Source organism: Protopterus annectens, chromosome 7.part0 (assembly GCF_019279795.1).
Source record: "Protopterus annectens isolate FY-2018-M chromosome 7.part0, PAN1.0, whole genome shotgun sequence".
Lineage (NCBI taxonomy): Eukaryota > Metazoa > Chordata > Ceratodontiformes > Protopteridae > Protopterus > Protopterus annectens.
The window spans coordinates 376,326,374-376,349,648 of NC_056739.1; the positions used below are offsets into that span (position 1 = coordinate 376,326,374).

Below are 23,275 nucleotides of genomic sequence, written 5' to 3' on the forward strand. Positions count from 1 at the left end.
CTGTACAGAATACAATCCATAAAGCCTAATGCATCTGTAATCATTAGAACATCTAGTGTTGTAAGTTTACTTACACAGTTGTGCTTTCTCCCTTCTATTGGAAATGGCCAAGGGCAATTATCACAAGCTTTCTCACAGACTGGACCTACTCACACAAGACAAGAGGATATTTGATGCATCCCAACTCCAAGCAGCTGCAACTAACTACTCTAGATTATAGAGTGTTAATATCTTTGAGGCACCTGTTTTCTGAGGAAGGGTAGTAGGTATTAAACGAGTTAAGAAAACCTGCTGTTAGAAAATGCTATATTAGCAAATCGCAAAGGTTTACTGCAGAGAAAGAGTCGGACACAGTACAATGGATAATTACCAGTGCAAAACATTAAGTAGCTGTTGGGAACTCCTCATGGGTGCAGTGGAAAAAGACCAGTGTCCAGCAACATTTAGAAAAATATATAACATTAAGGACAATAGTAAAAGATGCGGTAAAATTGGCAAAAGAAATTTGTCTTTGTTTGCTGGGAAAGTCCGACTGGGTAATACCCATTTTCAGCAGAGGCCCGTGGGAAAAGCTCCATTTGCTTACATTGCATTATATTAAGTTCCAGTCAAAAACAGAGTAGTTACATTTAGGTTCATAGGTAGTTACTAGGCTATCTGCCCAAAGGGATTTATAAGCCTAGCTGGAATGTGTTGGCTTTCGCCACCCCCTTAGATTAGTTCCCTGTGCCTCTGTCCAGCAGAGCCATTGAAGTGATCCCTGGGGTAAACTTCATTTCCCATCCACTCATCAAGGTTTCTCTTAAAGAGTGTTAGTGAGGAGCTCTGCCTAATGTAGATTGGAATCTTGTTCCAGAGCATGAGAAGTCTCTGGGACAGGAATCTATCCCTCCAGCACGTCCTATTTATTGTTGTGGTAAGGTTTAGATCCCTGGAGCTTGTGGATTGAGGGGATATGGTTTTCTTTAGGTGGAGCATGTCCATCAATTCTCGGTTGGACATGGCCTTGTATGTCAGGCAGAGATCACCTCTGAGTAGGCGGTATGCAACCGAGTACAGCTGGAGTTAATTCAGTCAAACTGCATAGGGCATCTGTTTGAGGCCAGTGATCCTCTTGGTGAGGTACTTCTGTGGTCTTTCCAGTTGTTACAGGTGTCTTGTAAGGTACATCCCAATGGGGCATTGTACTCTATGATGAGTGATGCATGGAGGGGTCCAATAACCTCTCTCGATCTGGATGCGCAAACCCTTTTGTGATTAGGTGGATCACACAGAACGATTTTCTAACCACTTTGGCAATGTGATTATAAAAGGAGAGGTTACTATCTACTTATGTCCCCAGATCCCTTATTACGTCTTCCATAGTTAGGGGGCTACCACCTATGTGGTACTTTGTTTTTTCCAAAGGGGATGACTATACACTTTTTGGCATTTAGCTTTTGGCCATGGTTTTGACACCAGGTATCCGTCTCAGTGAGACCCTTTTGGAGGATGTCTGTGTCAGCAGGAGAGTCAATTGTAGCCCTTAGTTTACAGTCGTCTGCGAACATGGTCAGCCATAGTCTTCCTGTACCTCTGAGAAGTATATGCCGAACAGGAGGGGTCCTAGGACTGAGCCCTGGGGAACGCCACTTGTAACTGGTTTAGAGTCAGACCTAGCTCCTGCAACTTTTAACATGTGAGTTCTGTCCGTGAGCCAGTTGGCAACCCATCACGTGACGTAGGGGTTTATGTTCAGCCTGGTGAGCTTGTCTATATTACCTGAGTGGGGAATGGTGTCGAAGGCCTTTGCGAGGTCTAGGTAGGCTGTGTGGGCCACCTTTCCCTTGTCTATAACCTTGATAACTGTCTCAAAGAAGTCTACCAGGTTTAGGAGGCATGATCTGCCCTTAACAAAGCCGAAATGGGTAGGGTCCAGTGTTTGGAGGTTCCCAATGTCTCTGTTAATGAGATCCATGATGATGCACTCCATAACTTTGCAGACCAAGCTAGTCAGGCTTATAGGGCGATAGTTCCCATGGTCCGTTGTGGCTCCACCTTTGTGGAGCAGAATAACCGTTGCTGTGCGCAACTCTGTGGGCACGTAGCCTGTGGGGAGGCTGAGTTTAAACAGTGTGTTTAGGTGAGGGGTTAGTTCATCTTTGAGCTCGTGTAGGACACAGCCTGGGACACTGTCCGGTCCCATTGATGCTGTGTTTTTGGCTTTGGAGAGGGCTGTTTTAACCTGAGTGTCTGTGATTTCAGGGGCACTATATTCTTCTGGTGTAGTTATGGGCCCTTTTGTGGGTGAGAGGGGGGGGTGAAGTTTGCACTGAACCTGTCTGCCAGGATGTTGGCTATATCGGTCGGTTCAGTGTATTTTGTGCCATTCTGCACTATCTCCGAGCAGATCTGAGAATTGCCACTTAGATTCTTAACATAGCTAAAGAAGCTAAAGAATGCCTTGTGGTTATCTTTGGAGTCCATGGCAATTTTTCTTTCGATGCTAGCCTTGGATGAATTTATGAGGGAACATCGTTTCTTGCTGATACTTATCAGGGATGTCTTCCCTTCTTGGGATTTTACTCTTTTCTGTACTAGTTTCCTCCTCCTATTGTATAGCTTGTTTATGGCAGGGGTCCACCAGACTGGTTTCCTTTTCTTAGAAGAGTGAGTCTTGGTTTTGTTTGGGTTAGCATGATCCATGCATTCTTGTAGGTGCCCGTAGAGTGCATTAGTAAAGGATTTTGCAGCTTGGACAGTGTTAGTCTTTAGCATGGGGGCATTGAAACTTCCCACTTCGGTCTTAAGTAACGTGAAGTTTGCTTTTGAAAAGTTTTTCACGGTGGTTTCTTTGACTGGGGGTGGTGGTGGAATGTGGATATCCGGATTGATTAGTTTCTGGTCCGATCTAACCAGCGAGGGGTTGACCTCCGGTGTGGAACACCGGTCGCCCATGTTGGTGATGACCAGGTCCAATATGTTGTCACCTCTGGTGGGGGTGTTGACCAGTTGATCCAGGGCGTTTGAGTTTGTAAATTCTAGGAAATGTTGGGGAAGGGAGTTTGTACTTGAGTAGTTCTCCCAGTTAATGTTTGGGTTATTGAAATCACCCAGTATCAGGGTGTTTGGTAGGACTTTTTCCCAGTGTTTCCAGGAATGCGGAGTGGGGGTCCTGGGACATGGTGGGTGATCTGTAGCAAGCTATAATTTGAATAGCAGTTTTGCCCGTTGTTAGTTGCGTGTGGATGATCTCTGAAGCATTGTGCTGTGCCACTAACCTGGAGGTGTGGGTATCCTTGATAAAAATGGATACTCCCCCACCTTTTGGTCCGGGTTTTGTGGCATTTACATTTATGCCAACAGTAGTTACATATATATATATATATATATATATATATATATATATATATATATATATATATATATAAAATGTGCATGTGTAGATATAAAAAAAAATATATATATATATATATTGTAAGATTTTTACAGAGGTGGAAGTTACTAAAGAGAAAGCTCAAGTGCAACTTAGTGGATTGCACAGGCAGCAGTTCTATATGAGAATTGCTCTGTCATTTGTTAGATGTTGAGAATATTATGTTTAAAGAGAAATTTGGATAGTATTGTACAGTGAAAAAGTTTTAATCCTGTGGTGAACATGTACAGGACCAGGAATGGTTAAGATGCTTAAGCAGTGGTTGAAAACTGAGTTTGTCAGAGAGTTGTATTTGCATGGGGATAGTATTTCAGAGTGCTTTCGCTCATTGCAAAATTATCCTTTACGGAGTCAGTACAATACTGGAAGCATATCAAAAATCTCTTAACTCCAGGAAAAACTCTCAACCTGATCTTTTTCTTAGACACCAGTTTCAGCACATCTAAGATAAATACCCATTTTATTGAAATTGCCACACAGATAGTTAATCGGTATAAATTTGGAAACAGTTTAAATGTCTTTCAGCTTGCATTCAGGTTCTTCTTTTGAGAAACACACTCTTGCTTGTGTAAAAAAGCTATTAAACCTACTACTTTGTCACCAGTTTTCCTGGACAAAATGTGTGCATAGTCGCACATGTAATTGCCTATGCTGTGGGGATACTTTGTCAGCATGTGAAAAATCGCATCCGTCTGCTTTGGAAAAAGAAATACTCCTATATAAAGGAGATAACCAATTATCTTCACAGTTAAAAATCACTTGAGAAATGTATACACAGGCAAATTCTCGAACATTGATCTCTTAGCCTATTTTCTCCCACTATACATGGCTATTGTCCAGGATATAGCAAATAAACTGCATTGCTAGACTGTGAGAGTTCTGTCAAACAGAGAAATCAGAGTGAGTTAGTAGACCCACTTTTCCTTGATCTGTCCAAAGCTTTTGATTGTAGTGTTTCATCGGATATCGGTTTTAAACTCAGAGGTAAGCTCAGCTGATGACTATATCCTGATTTAGAAATTGGCTGATTGAGGCCAGACAGTACAGTGTAGAGTGATTACTCTGTCATTCTCATTTGTTGTACTCTAAGGATCAGTTGTAAGATTCTTACTTTTTAATGCATTTAACATCATCTGTAAAACTGGTAGAGATAATCATATTAAACAATATGCAGATATATCTGTTCTCGTCTGTTCTGCGCAGTCACTTCATGAACTTAAAGTGCATGAGATACTTTACATACTGATAGATGATTAACTCGTATGCTTTACTGAATGCTAAGAAAACCAAACCACTTCTGTTTTGTTCTTATTTGTGCCATTTAATAATGCATAGTCGCAAACTGCATCCTTAAAATTTCAGTACAGCTTGTAACAGACACCTAATTACTAAAATTTCATTTGCATGTTACAATATGTATACTCGTTTGTAAACAACAAAAAGGCCTGTTCTACAAATGTAAGCTGTGTCTAATCAAAGAAACTAGCTTCAAAAGTGCTAATAACACTTCTACTCCCCAAACCATTTTATGCATCTACCATATTAACAAATCATGTCTTCATAAACTTGAGAAATCCTAGCAAAATTGCTGATGTTCCAGCCGGTCTTCCCAGTAGATGTGACTACTGTCTGGCACTGAGGACTATTAATTGGCTGGAATTTCCAACTCCCAGCTCTGGTCAGTACAAGACAGTACCATACAGACGAAACAAATGTCCACCGATAAGTAACTTGATGAACACGTATACACACCAGTTTTAATGAACTCATTCTAATTGTTTCCAAGTCCACTAACCACTTTGAGTCCCTATTTTCTGTTGCATTGTCTGAATTATGGAACTCCCTCCCACTTTGTTACCCTCTTACGTTTCTTTTATAACTGTATCCAACACTAACTTTGTTCTGGAATTCTCAAGAAACCTGTTTACCTCTTGGAATTGCACATGATAATCTTTGTAAGTTAACTTACAATCTTCGTTCCATTCCTCAGGCTTAGTTAAATTTTTATGCATTGAACAAACAACTTTAGTTGATCATTTTTATTTATTTTCAGTTTTGAGCTGGTGAATTGAACTGGAATGTTTGTATTGCCTTACTTTATTTTACTGGAGCTTTTCTCCCTGGTGTCCTGCAGGAAAGGGACTTTCTGAACCTCAGTCACACTACACTGGTAAGGTAAATAACATTTTCGGTTTGGTGTGTAGTTTTTGTGGGTTCTTAGTGTTGCTGCATCACTTGAATTTAAGATATCTGGAGAAACGTCCTAAGGATTGCAGCATTGTGAGGAAACTGGAAGAGAGCTATGGTAGTCTGGGAGTTTCTATTGCCAGGCTGCGGTCACTGAGAACATTGTAGGATTTTCTTCCTCTGGGTGCGAATAACATTCACTCTGACAACATGACAGTGGTTTGGTATACCATTATGCCTATCCTCTACGCTGAGAGACTTTGAGAGTCTGGGATTGGACTGTCTAATCCATCCACTTTCTGGTGATAAGTTGCATTCTGTAGGAGGCCATTTCTGTGGGGATAGATTGAATCAATGTATTTTAATGCCCCAGCAGAAGTCCCACGGCCACACAGTGATCCACACGCAGTTCTGCTTGTGTGGCTAGCCTCAATATGACCTTTTTGCCTCTGCCAATACCAAGTGTATTTTTTCCCCTTTATTACTCCTCTTAGAAAACATTCTAGCAATCCTGTTTGCAAATGGCACCATGGTCTTCTTTACTCTCTTATCTTCTCTTTCATTTGATGATGAGACTCATGAGAAAGCTAAATAAATGGAAAAAAAATTCTAACTGTACATAACCATCCTTGCCAGGCATAGTTTCCTCTACTTCCACCCAAACCTTTACAGTTGTAATTCTGATAAAGTAATACTAAGTCAGCCCTTTGCAAATATCACCAGATGTGTGTTCCTGCAGGCTGGTGGTTTAGCTGCACTTTCAGTATTTTGGGGTAATTCCTTCTCTGCAAAGATCATATTTTCATGAAGGCCTGTACTTGCAAGGCATATAAATACAAGTTAGACTTGTCCCTCCTTGTAGGAATAGGTAGTGAACTAAATCCTTTTTCAGCTTCCTTCCGTATTTGTTTATTTTTACAAGATACTTGATTCAGGGCTGAGCTACTGTTTACCAGAGTCCATCTTGTGACCATTTTGAGTTTCCAGTTGCATTTAGGCTCTGCTTCCTTGGTATTGTATAAGGTATTTAAAGCCTTTCTAAAGGGCACCTTTCTCATAAGTCTCCCAGTCCTTTGGATTGTTCCCTTGAACTTTGTACTTGTATCAAGTCTGCAGCTTTAGCTTAGTTGAAGTATGTTTCTTAAGACATAAATAGTGGCAGCCACATTTGCCAGAAGAATTTGTGACTCCTACCCTTTCAATTGATCTTCCATACTTAATATTTAAGAATGGGGTAACTCTAAGAATGATTTCCTCTTCCATCCATGCCCAAGGTGACCAGAGGAACAAACCTCAAGTCTTTATATGTGGCAGTGCCCCCCCCCCCCCACAAGTATTTTAATTGGGTGGAATATCTTCCCCATTGTATGAATATTTAGTTGCAACTCTGATTTTATTTTGAGTGAATTAAGACTATCTATAGACAGCTAACCGTTTGAATCACTTTCTGAGACGAAGTCGAGGCAGACTGGGTTAAGGAGTTAAGCTTGTGGTAAGTAATTTTTCTGATTGCATCCACTTTTATCACACTAAGTATGGGAGGCCTTTCTCTTCAGTACCCAAGACCAATATTCAGTAGCGCAGCTCATACATCTGCAGCTATCTTCAGTCATGCATCTGTGGATGATGACTGTGCATCTGCTGTCTGAGCTTTCAATAGACTGATGAGCTAGAGCAATGTTAAAATCCAGGTCTTCCTTTGCAGCTGCTGTTACCTGGGTGATATTCCCATAAGGATGCCTGATAATGAGGATTTGCTTTGGACCCCGTCTGCTGTTTTGAAGGATGGACCTCCTCTTATCAGCTACAGAAGTTGTGTACTAAACTAGTCCAGCATGTCCATCAGAGGTTGGTCCATCCTCTGTAATGTACTTATTCACTTTTCCTTGTCCCTGGTATAGCTACCGTTTCTCCTTGTACTGATTCTTTGGCTCATTTCAATGTATTTATCAAAGATCTGAGAAGACTTGGCACTGTGGTGAATTATGGAATGGGGAGGGTGGTTGGCAGCCTTTTTTGCTGAGAAGTCTTAAGGTCTGTGTTAGTACTTTTGTTATAGAGAAAGCTTCTGCCTGTTACAGATGTATAGTTTTCGTTAGTGCAAAACTTTCTTTTGTATGTATAATCTCTAACTCGTATTGGATGCAACTTTTTTTTTTTTTTGTTGGGAGAATTATCTAGTGGATCTAATTGGTGTTTATCTAGTCTAGTCTATTTTGTAATTAAGATCCAGACTTCCAAACTTTTATTCTCACAGTGTGTTCTTGATAAGTGGGTCATAAACAAGGCCAGGAGGGAATAGAGTGCAGAGTATCCTGTGAGCCAAAATGTAACCACATTCCATTTTGATGAATGAATGTCCTCATTCTCACTGTTGAGTTGCTTTAATGGTTGATTCTGTACTGAGGGTTGCCTTGTGGTAGCTGCTGAAGGACTGGCTTACAGACTTGTTTGCCACCACCGTTTCTTATATGATTGTTAGTAGCTCCACGGGTAAGACAGTTGCATTTGATTCCGTAAGATCAGTGTGTCCAGGCTGTGTACCCATATCTTTATACTAGACACTTGCATTCATAGTGTCAGTACTGACCTTGTATTTCATTTAACCCTACCAGTTCAGGTGTTTTATTAAGAGAAGGGTGCCAAGTCTTGGCCATACATTACCAGTTTCTCATAAATGCCACCCTGAGATGCCATAGAAAAAGAATCGGGACTATCTGAGTTTACCCAGTCATCAGAACGCAATTTTGAGCTTGTGCACTTGTTTGCTTGGGCATCCTTGCAGTCTTTACACTTTATGGTTCAAATGCAAAACATTACATTCTGACTTTTTTTTCTCATCTCTCCATACTTTCTAGACCTTGCTGATGCCTGTCTTTACACTGACTGCTAAGCTGGAGTCTGTTTTTTGTAGTAGTACTGTTTTGTATTCTAGGGAACCTTTGAAAACGGAGTACTTTATTTCACTGGTCCATTCTTGGTGTCCAGTCATTTAACTGGAAACAGATTGATAGATTATTTGAGAGTACGCTGTTAGCTATGGTATTACTGATGTAAAAGTAACTAAGAATATTTTTCTTTTCATGAACTGAAATTATAGGAAATATCCTTAAGAGTGTATATATGAAGTCTTTACATTGTGATAGTTATGGTATCATTGCTTTAAGTTTCAATAAACTAAATGAAAAGCCGACTAAATAAAAGAATACCAAGTTAAGACAGTCGGAGGTAGTACAGACAACAATTAGAAGTGTATATTTTGCAACATTTATGAATAAGCTAAAGATGTAGAGGCAGTGAAGGTTATAGAAGTAGCTTGTAATGTCTAGGGCAGAGCAAGACATTTGTTGTTTGGTGCTAGAAATATCATTCTGCATTTTGCTCATTTACATTTGTTCATCATAATGCATATATCCTTCAAATTATTTTAATTTATCTTAAAATAAATAGTGCTGAGATGGTCATTACGCTGTGCTGATGATGTTCTTAACATGTCTTGAACAATGAAGTATGTCTCTTGCAGATATTTGAGTGGTGGTACTTCAGGAAGTATGGCACATCTTTCATTGAACAAGTCTCAGTAAGTCATCTGAGGCCACTCCTTGGAGGTGTTGAAAACCTGTCTCCTGCAGCAGCTTTCCCCTCTAGCAGTGGAGAAACAGAGTCCAGTAGGCAAAACCTGTCAGGTAATTTTTCTTTGCATTGGCACAAAACGATGTTTCTTTTAAGGCAACTGTGCTATTCTTTGTATGAACACTAGGTGGTAATCTTTTCATGTTAATTGAAAATAATGTTTTTTTCTCATTTGCTATAAACTTTTAGTGCAGTGACATTCCTGTTTTGAAAAGTTACGTTTGTGATGCTAGCTGACAAAAGTCCACTGTTTCTGCTGTTGGAATCATCCACAGTCTTTATTTTTGTCTGTCGTTATTTCTTTTGTTTACTGGGAATGTCTGACTGGCCACAAGTCCCGTGTTCCCTGGAGCTCCGGAGAGAAGTGCTTCATTTTACTGAACGAGTAGAAGACAGTTATACAAGATTTACGTAATAAGTACATGCATACATAGACCAGAAATTATATGAGTTTTATTTATTTATTTATATAAAAAGGTATGACAGTTGATCAAAAAATAATAAAGGTACATACATAGAATAGTAAGTGCATATACAAAGAATTGTAATGATATGACAGTTAAATGAAGACTACAGTAAAATATTAGCTAATATGAAGCTTTTAAGAGTCTAGTTACATTCAAATGGAATCAGCTGAGAACAGATATTGAGTAGGAGACTGAAGTAGTTATAGGATAAAAATGGCTACAAATTATGTAGGAGTATTGGTGGTCCAGGTAAAAGGGAGATAGAGATAGTAGTGGAGAGGGGTAGATGATAGTCATATAGTTTAGAGATTGTGAAGTAGTAGCTGTATTATGGCCAGTTACATAACAGTGGTGTCAGTAACTGGTAGATATTATCCTGTAACATCACATGTGCAGAGCTGGCAACTGAGTAGGTAGGACTTTAGTTGAGTTTTAAATGATTTTAGGGTGTTCATGTAATGTTAATGGGATGGAGTTTTAGGATTTAGTGAGGTGGTTTGAGAGTTGCTTAATGATTTGTAATATATGACCAGCTTAGTATTGTGTCATTTTTGCTAACAGCCCTCGTAATGCTTTTTTGCATACCTGCTGAATATAGTGATACATGCTTTGCCTCTTTCTCTACAGAGGCTACGGTGTTGTAATGTCTGTGCGTTTATTAGAAGTGCATAAGAGTTTAGTTACGAAAGTTAATGAGGACAGTTTGTAATAGTAGTATACATAGCATAGGATATATATCTCGCTATTCACTTATATAACCATAAGTTAGGGTTGGCACAGCAGATAACATTGTTGCCTCACAGCAAGAGGTTCCCCAGTTCAATTCTCGTCTGGAGTGCCTTCTGTGCGGAGTCCACATGTCCTCCCTGTGTTTGTGTGAGTTTCCTCCTACATTCCAAAAACATGCAGTAAGTGAATTGGACACACTAAATTGGTGATATGTGTAAGTGTGCTTGTGAGTTTGTGGTGTGGAAAAACTACAGTAGCAGGGCTAGCCAGCCAGCAGTATAAATCTTTGCTCTAGATGTATGTCGAAGTGACATCCCAACCCCTTATGCAAAAATGGGAAAACTGGGTTCTGGTTGGATGGATGGATATCCAGTTATTCACCTTTTAAAGTAAAACAAGCATCCGATTCAAATTAACAGGTTGCAACAATAGCTTCTAAAGAATGAAAATGTTTTTTGAGTCCCTAAGCCGTATAGTGCAGTAGAAGTGCTAGACAAGCAGTCAGAGTAAAAGAATAGCAGTTTTTGTAAAAGGGAAAAAAAATGAAGCTAGGTTAGGAGAAGAGTTTAAAAGAAAAGTCTGCAACTTTATACTATTGTATCATGGGAATGGGGTAAAATAGCCCCCTTTTTTCATTGATATTTTTGTTTTTTATTAAAGAACATCCTGATATTGTGGTGAATCAAAGTATGTTTACTTGCTGGATTGTATGTGCAGTATTTGAAATTATTACCTCCATTTATTATGATCAGGTAAGTGGAGTATCAATTGTGTTGTGAGCAGGACTTCTGCAAGAGAACATTCAACAAAAAAATTGCAAGATTTTTAAAAAATATTTGGTGTTTTTGAATATTTTAAGTTTGTTACAGTGGGAGAATTATTTCCTGATAATTGCACACTGTTGTCCAAGGGAGGAAGTGGTAGGTGGGACTAAACAAGGAGTGGTGTTATGGTGGAGCTGATGCAAACTTTCTTCTGGTCATCTTTCTTTATCCATCAGTTTACTTTCACTGAATTTCTCCACAGAGGTATTTTAAGGATAAGCTCAGGTGCTACTACCTTATTAGCTGTTGCCTAGTTTTAGAAGGAACTTGGAGCAATAGTTGCGTATTTTTAAGGGAAACAGCCTTGTTCTTCCCTTGCCATGTTGAAAAAAGGAAGGGTGTTTTTGTCCAATTTGGCTTAACATCTCACTTCTCTTGTTGGGACTTGTGCATTTTGATTTTTCTCCATTTTGAAGAAGGCTTGGATGATTATTTTTCCTCTGGACATTTTGTTGCTAGCAATCAAGAGTGTTCATTTTGTTTTTCTCTAGTTTCCTCTGCTTGGGGAGTGGATCAAGCAGGAGGCTGCCCTTTGAGGTTTCCTCAGTCTAGGAAGTTTGCAGGTTTTGTCGCAACAGAAAATTGGATGGAATAAGCCATTTAGAGTGTGGGATAGATCTTTCAGCCGTCCACATTTTGGTAGACAACCACATTCTGGGGCAGTCCAACTCTGTAATAGGCTCAACTCGGATGTTAGCTGCTGGTGCCTGATAAGGGGTCCTTCAGTCTCTTGATGGCTTGGAAGCTTTTCCAGTGCTGGGGCAAGCCTTATCCTGACCTCTTTTTTTGTTCCTGTACCAACTCGAAGTGCAACAATTACTTCTCCTGTGTCTCTCCATGGGGGATACCCCCTCCCCGCAAGGGCACGCTGGACCAGAACCGGCCTCCCTTTGAAAACATCTGTACTCTTCCCTATCCACCCTTCATTTTCTCTGAGCAGGCTCATTTAGATAAGCAAGCAACAGAAGTTCAGGGTTGGACTGGCTTTGGTAGATATTAATTCTATTTCTTCATGCCTCATCCTGTAGAAGTCTGCACCACTGCATCTAATCAGTGTCCTGCTGATCTACCAATCAGGCAAGTCACACATGGATTTCATTCCCTCCATTTATCTTCCTAGCTTCTCCACTGCTGATAGTTAACGAATGTTATGTGGGTTGTATCCTGCATAAGATACAACAGCTGTCTAACTTCCAAAGCTTCAGGGCAACTTCTGCATTTCAAAACCATTGGCCCTAGCTGAATTCAATAGTCAGGTTTAGGTACTAAGACCTTCCGAGCTTTCCTGCTGCTGAGAAGAGAACACTTGTGTGGGATTTCGAGGATCGATGGTCAGATGGTGCTGTTTCATTGCTGAGCAGATATATCCTCCTTTGGGGAACAATCTTCCACATTACTGTTTTTCTTCATGAAAAGTTACTTTTTTTACAAAATATTTACTTTTAAGGTAGGAAAAAGACACTTTGTATATTTTTAAATGGGAGTGCACTTTTTTTTACTTTCGAGTTGAAACATTGTTAAAAGTTCTTAAAGACTACTATTTCTATGGAGAAATTGTGGTTATTTTACTTTGGTCTGGGGAATGTGCTTTTAAACTGTGTTTTACTGTGTCTTTTCTAGGAAAGTTAGTTTTCTGCTATTTTCCTGTTTTAACAACTGCTGCTGCTAAGCTTCCCTCAGAAACAAGCGTAAGTTTTGGCTTGATCATGCAACAAAGTACTGGTTCCTTGGTTGAATCTTCTTCAAGCCACAGAAAGGAAAAAGACTGATCTGATGTTCTCATTTTCATTCATTATTCAACTGTTGTGTCTCTGATCTGACTTGGGATCCGACTCTGCTGCATCCAATTAAACTTTCAGATCAGAGACTCAAGCACACCCTTATCCTTAATGCCTCAGAATCTCTGGTCTCATTTGCCACTTCCTCGCTTCAGACACGGATCACACTCTGTCTCGAGCTTATAAGTTCCCTACAAAACGGTGTCTACAGGACTGCAATCTGTTTCTCTCAACATTTAAACAGAGTAGGTTACACACAAAAAGCATTTGTTAAGCTTTTACTTACAGTGCTTTGTAATTAAGCAGGTCACCATATTGGTCAGCCATAGGGCTCTTTGTTTCTACTTGAGTGGTTGCCTCCTTCCCCTGTAACTGAAGTAAATTGACTCTTACATTAAGAGCTGTAATACTTACCTTATAGCTTTAGGACACCTTAGGAAACCTTGTAAACTGCAATAGCCCTTCGTTGCCCTCGTACGCTGGGCTCTCTTCGCTCCCCTCCCTGCCCCCAATTCCCTCCCACCCCCAGTACCTCTAAATTTATAGTACTACAGCCACTCCCCCACTTTCTAGATCCTATCTGCTTTCATCTGGGATAATTCCACCCACCCCCATTCTACTACCTACATTGTAATAGCACCTATTAGTTTTCATCTGGCATTCTCCCATCCCCCTTCCAGTACCTTTACCTCACCACTCTATCTTCTGGTGTTGCATCACCAGGTAAAACAAAGTTCCTTCACTCACTAGCTGAATCACATATAATGATATACGCCTCTTTACTACCCCTCTTGTTCACACCATATCTCCTTACCTTGTATGAAAACCAGTTTCTCACAGGATTTCAGGTCCCAAAAGGCCATACTATCACCCCAGCTGTAAATCCTTCCACATTCAACCATACTTACAGTACCAGATCCTATCCAACATCTTGTTCAGTCTATCAACATCTCAACCCCAGGCACATTAGCTCTAGATCCAAACACTACCACAAACTAATAAACAAATTCCTGAAGTTCACCACCAAGTATAGACTCAACCTAATACTTGGTGGTGATATTCACCCCAACCCTGGCCCACTCACTTCAGATACACATACCCCTTCTACTTGTAATCTAAGCTACAAACCTACAATTAATAGGCCAACTAACTCTCTCATAGTCTGTCATCTCAATATTAGAAGCATTAATAACAAGGTACATGAATTGCATGCCCTTCTGGATGTCCACTCCCCTGAGATTCTCTGTTTATCTGAAACCTGGTTAAAACCTAACACTAAAGACAATGAAGTGTTACCACCTGGGTACAACATACACAGGCTGGATCATGCTTCGAGGAAGGGGGGTGGGGTAACTGTACTCTATAAATCTGAGTTGAATGTCACCATAGATGTAATACAACCTCCTCAGATTAATAACTCTGAGATTCTTGCCACCAAATTGCAACTTAATAAAAATAAATGCATTAATATCATCTGTATGTACATTCCCCCAGGTAACAATATATCTACATTTGAAGATATCCTGCACTGGCTATCATGTCACTACCCCCAAGAAACCCTACTACTTGGAGACTTTAACATAGACTGGGGCACCTGTTCCTTCGAATCCCCAACCACCCATATTAACCTGCATGCATTTACATAAATCATATCCACCCCTACCAGGATAGGTAAACCCAACCAAAAATCATATCCACCCCTACCAGGATAGGTAAACCCAACCAAAAAGAAAGTATACTTGACTGGGTACTCGTAAACAGTCACCCCCAACTGTACACCTCTGGGTACCTTCCTTAATGGCCTAAGCGATCACCTTCTCACATATGTAATTAAGCACAAAACCATTAATTCCCAACAACCCTTACTCAGAAAGGTTAGAAACAATAAAAACTTTGACCCTGCCAAATTCCAACAAGAACTAAACTCATGTAATTGGTCTATTCTAAAACACCTCCCCTTGGAGGAAGCAGTAGCATACTTTAACAACAAATTCCTTGAGATCCTTGATTTGTATGCACCTGTTCATTCAAAGAGAACCAAGGCAAAAACTGCACCATGGCTTTCTATAGAGTCTAAACTCAAAATTACCCTTAGAAACAAAGCATGGGCTTTATGGCATTCTTCTAAAGACCCTCAAGATCACATTAAATACAGGCAATCCAGGAACGAAACCAAAAAATCAATTTTACAAGACAAAAAACAATACTACTGTAATTTACAGACAGTAAACCAAAATAACCCTCAGAAGTTTTGGGCAGGTTTAAATAATCTACTACATCTTGGACAAACTTCAACCCCAATCCGTGCTACTACTATTGCTAAAACCCCTGAAGATGTTTTTGATAGTTTTAACCAATTCTTTACTGAGACAATTCAAGCCCTAGCTAGCCATCTACCACCTAGCTCCCCTGGTCCTGAAAGTAGCACCCCTAGAAACCTACTTGTGTTCAGCTTCCAACCAGTCGCCACTTCACTTATCCATACCTTGATCAAAAAATTAAAACCCACTACACTTTCTGCTGATCAACTCCCTGCCGAGTACCTACAAAAATTAGCTGATGCTATTGCTTACCCCGTCTCAATACTAATCAATAGAACCATAGTAGAAGCTAAAATTCCCACCATCTGGAAAATATCCTTTGTAATCCCACTTCACAAAGGAGGCAGCTCAACTGAATTCTCCAATTATAGGCCAATAGCTATACTCTCTCCACTTGCAAAGATTATGGAAAAATGTATTCATAGACAACTCATGCACCACCTAATCCAAAATCGCCTTATGGCAGACACACTCAGCATGGCTTCCGTCCTCATCACAGCACTACTTCAGCCCTCCTAGCCTTTACTAACACCATAAACCATAATCACAACAATAATTATATATCCTCAGCCCTCTTTTTGGATCTTTCCAAGGCATTCGATATGGTTGATCACCAACTTTTAATCCACACCCTGCAAACATTCTGTCTAGACACTGGAGCCCTCCAATGGTTTCAATCCTACCTGAATGGTCGACAGCAGGCTGTCCTCTGGCAGAACAAACTCTCTAACCTTCTAACACCCTCGGAGTACCACAAGGCTCTATACTAGGGCCCTTGTTGTTCTCCATCTTCATTAACGACCTTTATACTGTCATTGCAAAAGTCAGCTGTATCCAATATGCTGATGACTCTACTCTGATTTGCTCAGCCACATCTCCAGTAGAGTTATGGTCAGCTACCCAGACCACCTTTAATACAATAGAAAACTGGTTTTCTGAATGTCGTCTGATCCTAAATCCCAAAAAAACTAAAATGCTGTTATTTTCACCAACACGTAGGTCTACCGCTTTCACCTTTACCATAAAATCAAATGATGGCACAATTATCTCCCCTGACCCATCTACAAAACTATTAGGTGTCATCGTAGACAATAATCTAAAATTTGACCTACATGTTAACCAAACTATCAAAACCATCAATAAAAAACTAGGGTCACTTTACAGAATAAAAGCCTTCCTAACCCCTCCAGCTAAAATTGCCATAGCTCACTCTCACCTTCTTTCAACCCTTCTGTATGCATCCCCTCTACTCTCGAATTTGAACAAGACTGTCCTTAACAAACTCTCAATTTGCTACAACCACATTGCCAGGTTTGCCACTGGGCTGCCTTTTAGGACACGTCCTTGCCTCAATCTAAATCAGCTTGGTTGGCTTGAACTACCCAGCCTAATCCAGTATAACCAACTGATTATGGCCTATAAAATCCTCTATAATCCGGACAATACTCCTGCACTTAAAAATATTATCACCCCCTATAACAATCCTAGACCGCTTTGATCCTCTAACAAACTACTAATTCAGACTAGCAAAATTAATAACACAGCCGGTGATTCTCTCTTTGCAAACTCTGTAAGTAGATCCTGGAACTCTCTTCCAGCTGATATTACCGTACTTTCCACCTTAGGTCAATTTAAAGCTGGACTCAAACAACATTTGTCACTTAACTGGCTATGTCATTGTATCAAGCCTGGCTAACTCTCTCTAGAATGTGTAAAAATCTGTTAACCAGTTTACTGTGTAATTTCATTTAATCCTGACTTGTGCTCAGGATTAACTGTAACCTGTGGAACTTGTTTAACTTGCTTACTTATGTAATCTCTGTAAATAGTCTGTAATATGTAATGCTGGTATTATGTAATGCTGTATCTGCTTACCCTTGGAGCTTTTCTCCCCGGGCCTCCGCTGAAAATGGACATGCATCCAGTCGGACTATCCCAGTCAACAAATGTAAAATAAAATAAAATAAATAAATAAATATAAGGTGTTTCCATATACTTTTTTATGAGTGAAATTAACTAATTTTATTACATTTTGTCTTACTGTCAGTTTTTCTTTCACTCTTCCTCCCTTTAGTTTTTTGGGTTTCTAGTATTCACATTTTTTTTCCTCTTTCTTACCTGTTATTCTAGGGTAATTGTGGTTACCATTGTTGGTACTACTTTCCTTTTTTTCATACCCGCTCTAATGGTATTTCAGGCATACCATCACGGGTATTTTTCGCCTCTGTAATTTTCTCAAAAAACATCCTATTTTTTGTTGTTTTGTCTCCTTGTTTTATTTCCCTATACCATAAGTTTTTAAAAGTGCACTTCCTGTGGGCATCAGATACCCAGTCCTAATGACCTCAGGGAGTACATGTATTATTTGGGAGCAGCCAACCTTGAAACTCCATGCTCTGTTTGTGCTGGGTTTAACTCTCTGGCCTTGATTGATTGCTGCAGTAAGCTGGTCTTGAAACGGTTGCTTCCACTGTCTCCTTTGCTGCTGCTGCATCTGTTTCAGGGCCTCAAACCCCAGTAAGAAACAAAAAATCTTCATTGGAGTCCAGGCAGCACAGAAAACAGTCCCTCCCACTCATTCTCCGAAACTTGCTCCAGCCTCAGAGCTGCCAGCCAAAATTGTGAAAAGATCAGCTCAGTCTCTTTCGGATCTGACTGTTGGGACTCATAAATCTCTCAGAATCCAGAGTCCTTGTTTCACTCTGAAGCCCATTTCCTCACAACTCCAGCCACCTTTTTTACAGGAGACACCAAAGAGGATGCCACATCCCCCTTCATTGTTCTCTGTCAGGTCCTCCTGGTGCCTGTCCGAAGCAGATGTGGATAGGATGATGAGGAAGATTCTCAGGGCTCAGATTCAGAAGGGGGTGTTATTAGCTCTGCTTCCCATTGGAATCCATGAGCCTTCAACCTGCTTCTCACCCACTTATTTCTTTTTATGATCCATCTGATGATTTTGGAGCCTACAATCTTGAGAGGTGATGCTTCAGATCTGAAGACAGGTAGGTCTTTGACTCCAGCTGTGTCACTGACTTGTTTGGCACCAGTCCTCTTACCGCAAGACAAGTCGTGTAGCTGAAGCTTCTGCACCAGATCTGGGGGGATGGATTTGACTTCAGGATTGTTGGAGCCATCACTTCTCCTAAGTGCTTTAGTGCTGAACAGTACCGGTCCGACTACTCCCTCATGGCAGGGGCCTGGGCAGAATTCAGTCTTTGCAATCCCTGGAGTTTTGGCTCTGGTGTGGCCAGCAATGGCTTCTCCTGGTCCTTCTGCCTTTGAGGTGGTGGAGATGGCTTTCTCTCATCCAAGAGTCCAATTTACTCTTATTGCCTCAGATCCTACCCCTCTACCAACATCAGTTCTGAACCTCATCCGGCTGTCCCACAGAGACAGCCAGCTTATTTGAGCTTCCAGGCAGTTCCTCTGCAGGAACATCTCTCTTCCTATACCTCTCCAGATCATCCAACTGGTGAGATCCCCCAGAAGAGGTTGTGCAGTAGGAGGCACGTTGATTTCCCCTCAGGAATCTTTGACCAAAGACACTGAATTTGATGAATGGGAGGGGTGTCCAAGGTGTCCACCAGAAGATGTCTCCTTAGGAAACATTCCTGAGATCCGTAGCCAGGAAGGTGGATGGTCTTCCAATCCCCCTTCCCAAGAGGAGTCATTTACGCCCCCACCGGCTGATGACCTTGCAGATTTAGTGTCTCAACGGGCATAGAAGGAAGCAGATACCTTCAAGTCCATTCTTTGTCACCTCAACTAACTTCTTGCCCCTCCAAAAACAGATCCCATTGAAGTAAATGGGTTCCTGTGGATGTCATGGTTGTGATGATGGCCACCAGAAAGAGCTGGCAGAAGAGAATTTTTCTGTTCATCCCCCTAACAGAGTGTCCAGGGCATTGGGCAGCTTTGGAAAGTGCATTTGTGCCTCTGTGACGTTTGGTGACTGAATTATTTGGCACACTTCACTAGTTTGCAGAGAGATTTGATTAAAGAACTCTCCAAATGTCTTCCTGGGTCCATGTCTGTGGAGGAGCTCAAATGGCTAACTACACAGCTCTACCCTTCAGTCTATCTTGAACACATCTATGAGATTAATCGCTCAAGCAGCTGAAGGTACGTCACGGGCTGCGGGTTCAGGCTTAGTTGTAAGGAGGCATGCCTGAGTGCTTGTGATTTTCCTGAGCCCTTCAAGTCTTCATTCATCTGTGATCCCTTTGATGGATCTTCTTGTCTGGCCCAGCAGTGAAAGAAATGCTGTCCCACAGTAAGCAGGACTGGAAGACCTTGTCTGCTCTGGGAATTCATTTTACTACCTCACAGAGATCCTTTTCTAGGAATTGGTGAGGAGGTAGGAAGTTGTGGTTCAGAAAGAAGTCACAAGGTCCTTTCAAGGATTCACAAGGAGAAACGTCCTCCAGAGGTGGGTGGGTAGGGGAGTTCCAGTGGAAGATGCCACTCTCGTGGCAGTGGAGGCCCACATAACCAAGGATTTTGAGATACCTTCTCAGATAAACCCTTCCAGTGCTCCCCAGGGGTTGCCCGACTGCTTTTCTCAGGAGTATAGTGGGGGCGCTTGTCTCTGGGTATTAATCACAAAAGACAGCTGGGTGAAAAAATTATATCCAGAGACCATTTCATTCCTTTTTTGCAAATCCCACCAACCAAACAGAAAAGACTCCCTGACATTCCACCCAGTCAGTGAGAGTTAGCCTTAGAAATTCAAAAGCTGCTAGTCAAGAGAGTCGTCCAAGAGGTCTGAACAGACCAGAGTGTTTTCTGAACTTGCTGAAGGTTCTTTTTAGTGCCAAAGAAGACTCTCTGGACCTGAGACGTATTCTGGACTTCAGCAATCTCAGTCAGTTTGTAAAGCACTTCAAGTTGTAGATGGTCATGGTTCAGTCCATTCTAGCATTTCTGCGAAAGAACAATTGGATATACTGTATTAATCTCCAGGACGCATGCTATCCCATCAAAATGAACATACACTCCCGAAGATCTGTGCACTTTAGGCTGGGGGGGAGGGGACAGTCACTATCAGTTCAGAGCCCTTCACATTGGTCTCACCACAGCCCCCAGGGTGTTCACCAAATGTATGGCAGTGGTAGCATTTCACCTGAGACTGCTTGGGTTCATTGTGCTTCCTTATGTCAATGACTGGCTCCTCACTGCTACAACCAGGCATCTCCTTTGAAAAAGCAAGAACTACTTGCTCCAACCATGTCTGTCTTTAGGCATCACAATCAGTTATACCAAGTGTCTTCTACAACTAGTGTAGGTCTTGGAATTTGTAGACATTCACATGGACACCACCAGTCAACTAGAATGTCTTCCATCGAACAGGGTACAGTCTATAAGATTGCAGGTGAGACAGATTCTTTCGCATCCCTCTTCCACAGCAAGACTGATTTTCCAGACTTTAGGGTTAATGGTGGCTTCTGTAACCTTGGTCCCATTGGTTCATTTTTATATGCGCATTCTTCAATGGACCCTGGCTGTTCAGTGGTTGATTCATCAACATCCTTTTTCCTCACCGATAAAACTCACTTGGGTTTGCAGAAATTACCTGCTTTGGTGGATACAGTCCAAAGAAGTTTGAAAGGGATGCCCCTTTGTGTTTCCACCTCTTTTAACACAGTGAAACCAAGTATTGTGGTCTGCAGAAAATACCAGTTTGCATGTCAGTATTCTGGAGATGAGGGCAGTCGTCATAACATTGCAGGCTTTTCAGGGCACCCTCCCTTTGAAAGATTGCTATCCAAACAGACAATGTGCCAATGGTTTGGTACATCAACAAATGGGGTGGAACCCAATCTTGCCCCCTTTGATGAGAGGCAATGAGAGTGTGGCAGTGGGCAATCTCCACTTTCTTTTGGCAGTGCACATACTGGAGAATCCAGCATGCTAGCAGACAGATTCAGCAGGTCCATTCTGATGCCTCACAAGTAGCATTTCAATCAGTTAGTGGAGGAGAGGATTTTCTTTTGATGAGGTTAACCTTGCTGCAATCTGTTTGCCTCTCCTCACAGCAAGAAGTGCAGCAGGATATTTGTCTTAATCGCTTCCCGGGGAGAATTGTCGAGAGATGATGTAGTCCATGCTTACCCTCCATACCTCTAATCCCCAAATTTCTTCAGAAAGCACTTTGTTTGAAGAGCAGGGTTATCCTTGTTGCCTTTTTTGGCCTTGTCATGTGTAGTTCTCCTTTCTTTGGGCTCATTTTGTATGTCCACTGTGGATACTGGACCCCAGTCCAGATTTGACCTCTCATCCTTCAGGGAATGGTGCACCATTGTGGGTCTCAAATTAACAGCATGGTTTCTCCAATTCCACTAGTGGTTAGACAGCGCAGGTTTTTCTTCCTGGTCTGTCAGATTTTGCTTTCATTCCAGAAAGTCTCCACCAGGAAGATTTAAAAGATTAAATGGGAAAAGATTTTATGTTGGGCCAATCAAAGGGAATTGGATCCTTTTACTGCATCTATTCCTGCTGTCCTGGATTTCCTAGCTTCAGTTTTTCAAGAAGGAGCTAATTTTTCTACCATTTAAAGTTCAATTACCAGCCATCTCAAGTTATCATACTGGTGACAATGCTTCTCCTCTAGCTTCATCCAAATTATGCAAAGATTTCTTTAAAGGCACTTTTTGCTTAACCTCCAGTTAAAGACCCTACTCCACCCTGGAATCGAACGCTGTTACTTAAGGGTTTAACTCAGACCCCCCTTCAAGCCATCAGGCAAGTCTGATCTCCAGTGTTTTTTTCTTGGAAATTGGTCTTCCTACTGCCAATTACCTCAGCAAGATGAGTGTCTGAACTCCAAGCACACACTTCAAAATCCCCTTATTTGGTTTTCCATAAAGATAAGGTTACTTTACAAACTAATCCTTCCTTTCTGTTCCAAGTAGCCTCAGAGGCAGACATCAACCAGGCCATCAATTTGCCATTTTTCTTCCCTAACAACTTTAGTAAAGGTGATTACATGCTTCATCTCTAAGATGTACATAACAGCTCACACAACTCTGCTTTTATCTCCACAGAACAAAAACATCAGAAAAACAGATCAATTGTCTCCTTTGCCTCCAATAGGTTGGGGAAAACAGTTTCCAAAGTTTAACTTAGCAAAGCGGCTGACAGAGTGCATATTGTTTGTTTACAATCGAGTCCTTTACTTGCTTAGACCTCCTAAAGCTCACTGTACTAGATCCTTGGCTATTTCTTCTGCTTTGTGGTCCAGACATTTATGCTGCAGCCACTTAGTCCACTGCTTATATCTTTATTGCTCATTACAAATTGGATTTGATGTCCACAGACGGGGTTGCTTTTGGTTCTGTGGTACTCCGGAATATCCTTCCATGAAGGCCACCCAAGGTTCATGTAGCTGGGGACTCTCACCCATCAGCTGAGGAATGAATGAAAATGACAACATCAGATATAAAAGTTGTGTACTCATCATAACTATGCATCTGTGTTGTCTGTTTTCATTCTTCCTCAACTTCCTGCCCCCCTTCCCCCTGCCTTTCCATCTGGGAGTGACCTGATGGTCAATACGGAACCACTATTTCATGTTTGAGCCCCTGTCTTTCCTGTTGACTTTCCTTCTACATTAGCTATGGTTAGTCTTTTTTGCTTTTGAAGCAGCAAACTTGCTCTGAAGTATTGCAGGGTACTGAGGCATTGTGGGTAAAGGGAAGATCTTGAGAGTCTGATCCAAAAGTCTAAGGGAATGCAGCCGAGCAGATCCAAGTTCAGATCTGAGACTCATCAGTTGAGGATGAATGAAATGGACAACATAGCATAGTTATGGTGACTACATAACTTTTGTTTAAGCAGCCTTTGCCACCACAGCCATCTGGTATTTTGTGTCAGACTAAGGTAAATGACTTGCTGTGGCCAAAGCTGGTTCGTCAGACCACTC

The 23,275-nt window shown here is 41.2% G+C and overlaps 1 protein-coding gene across 1 annotated transcript in view; it reads left to right on the top strand.

Moving 5' to 3' along the window:
* The window catches only part of LOC122805959 (suppressor of tumorigenicity 7 protein homolog), a 538,611-nt gene that overhangs the window by 122,561 nt on the left and 392,775 nt on the right, over positions 1-23,275 (top strand). Inside the window, exon 3 of the mRNA XM_044076199.1 lies at positions 9,126-9,288. Within this exon, the coding sequence (XP_043932134.1) occupies positions 9,126-9,288 (163 nt within the window). The remainder of the gene's footprint in view (positions 1-9,125; positions 9,289-23,275) is intronic.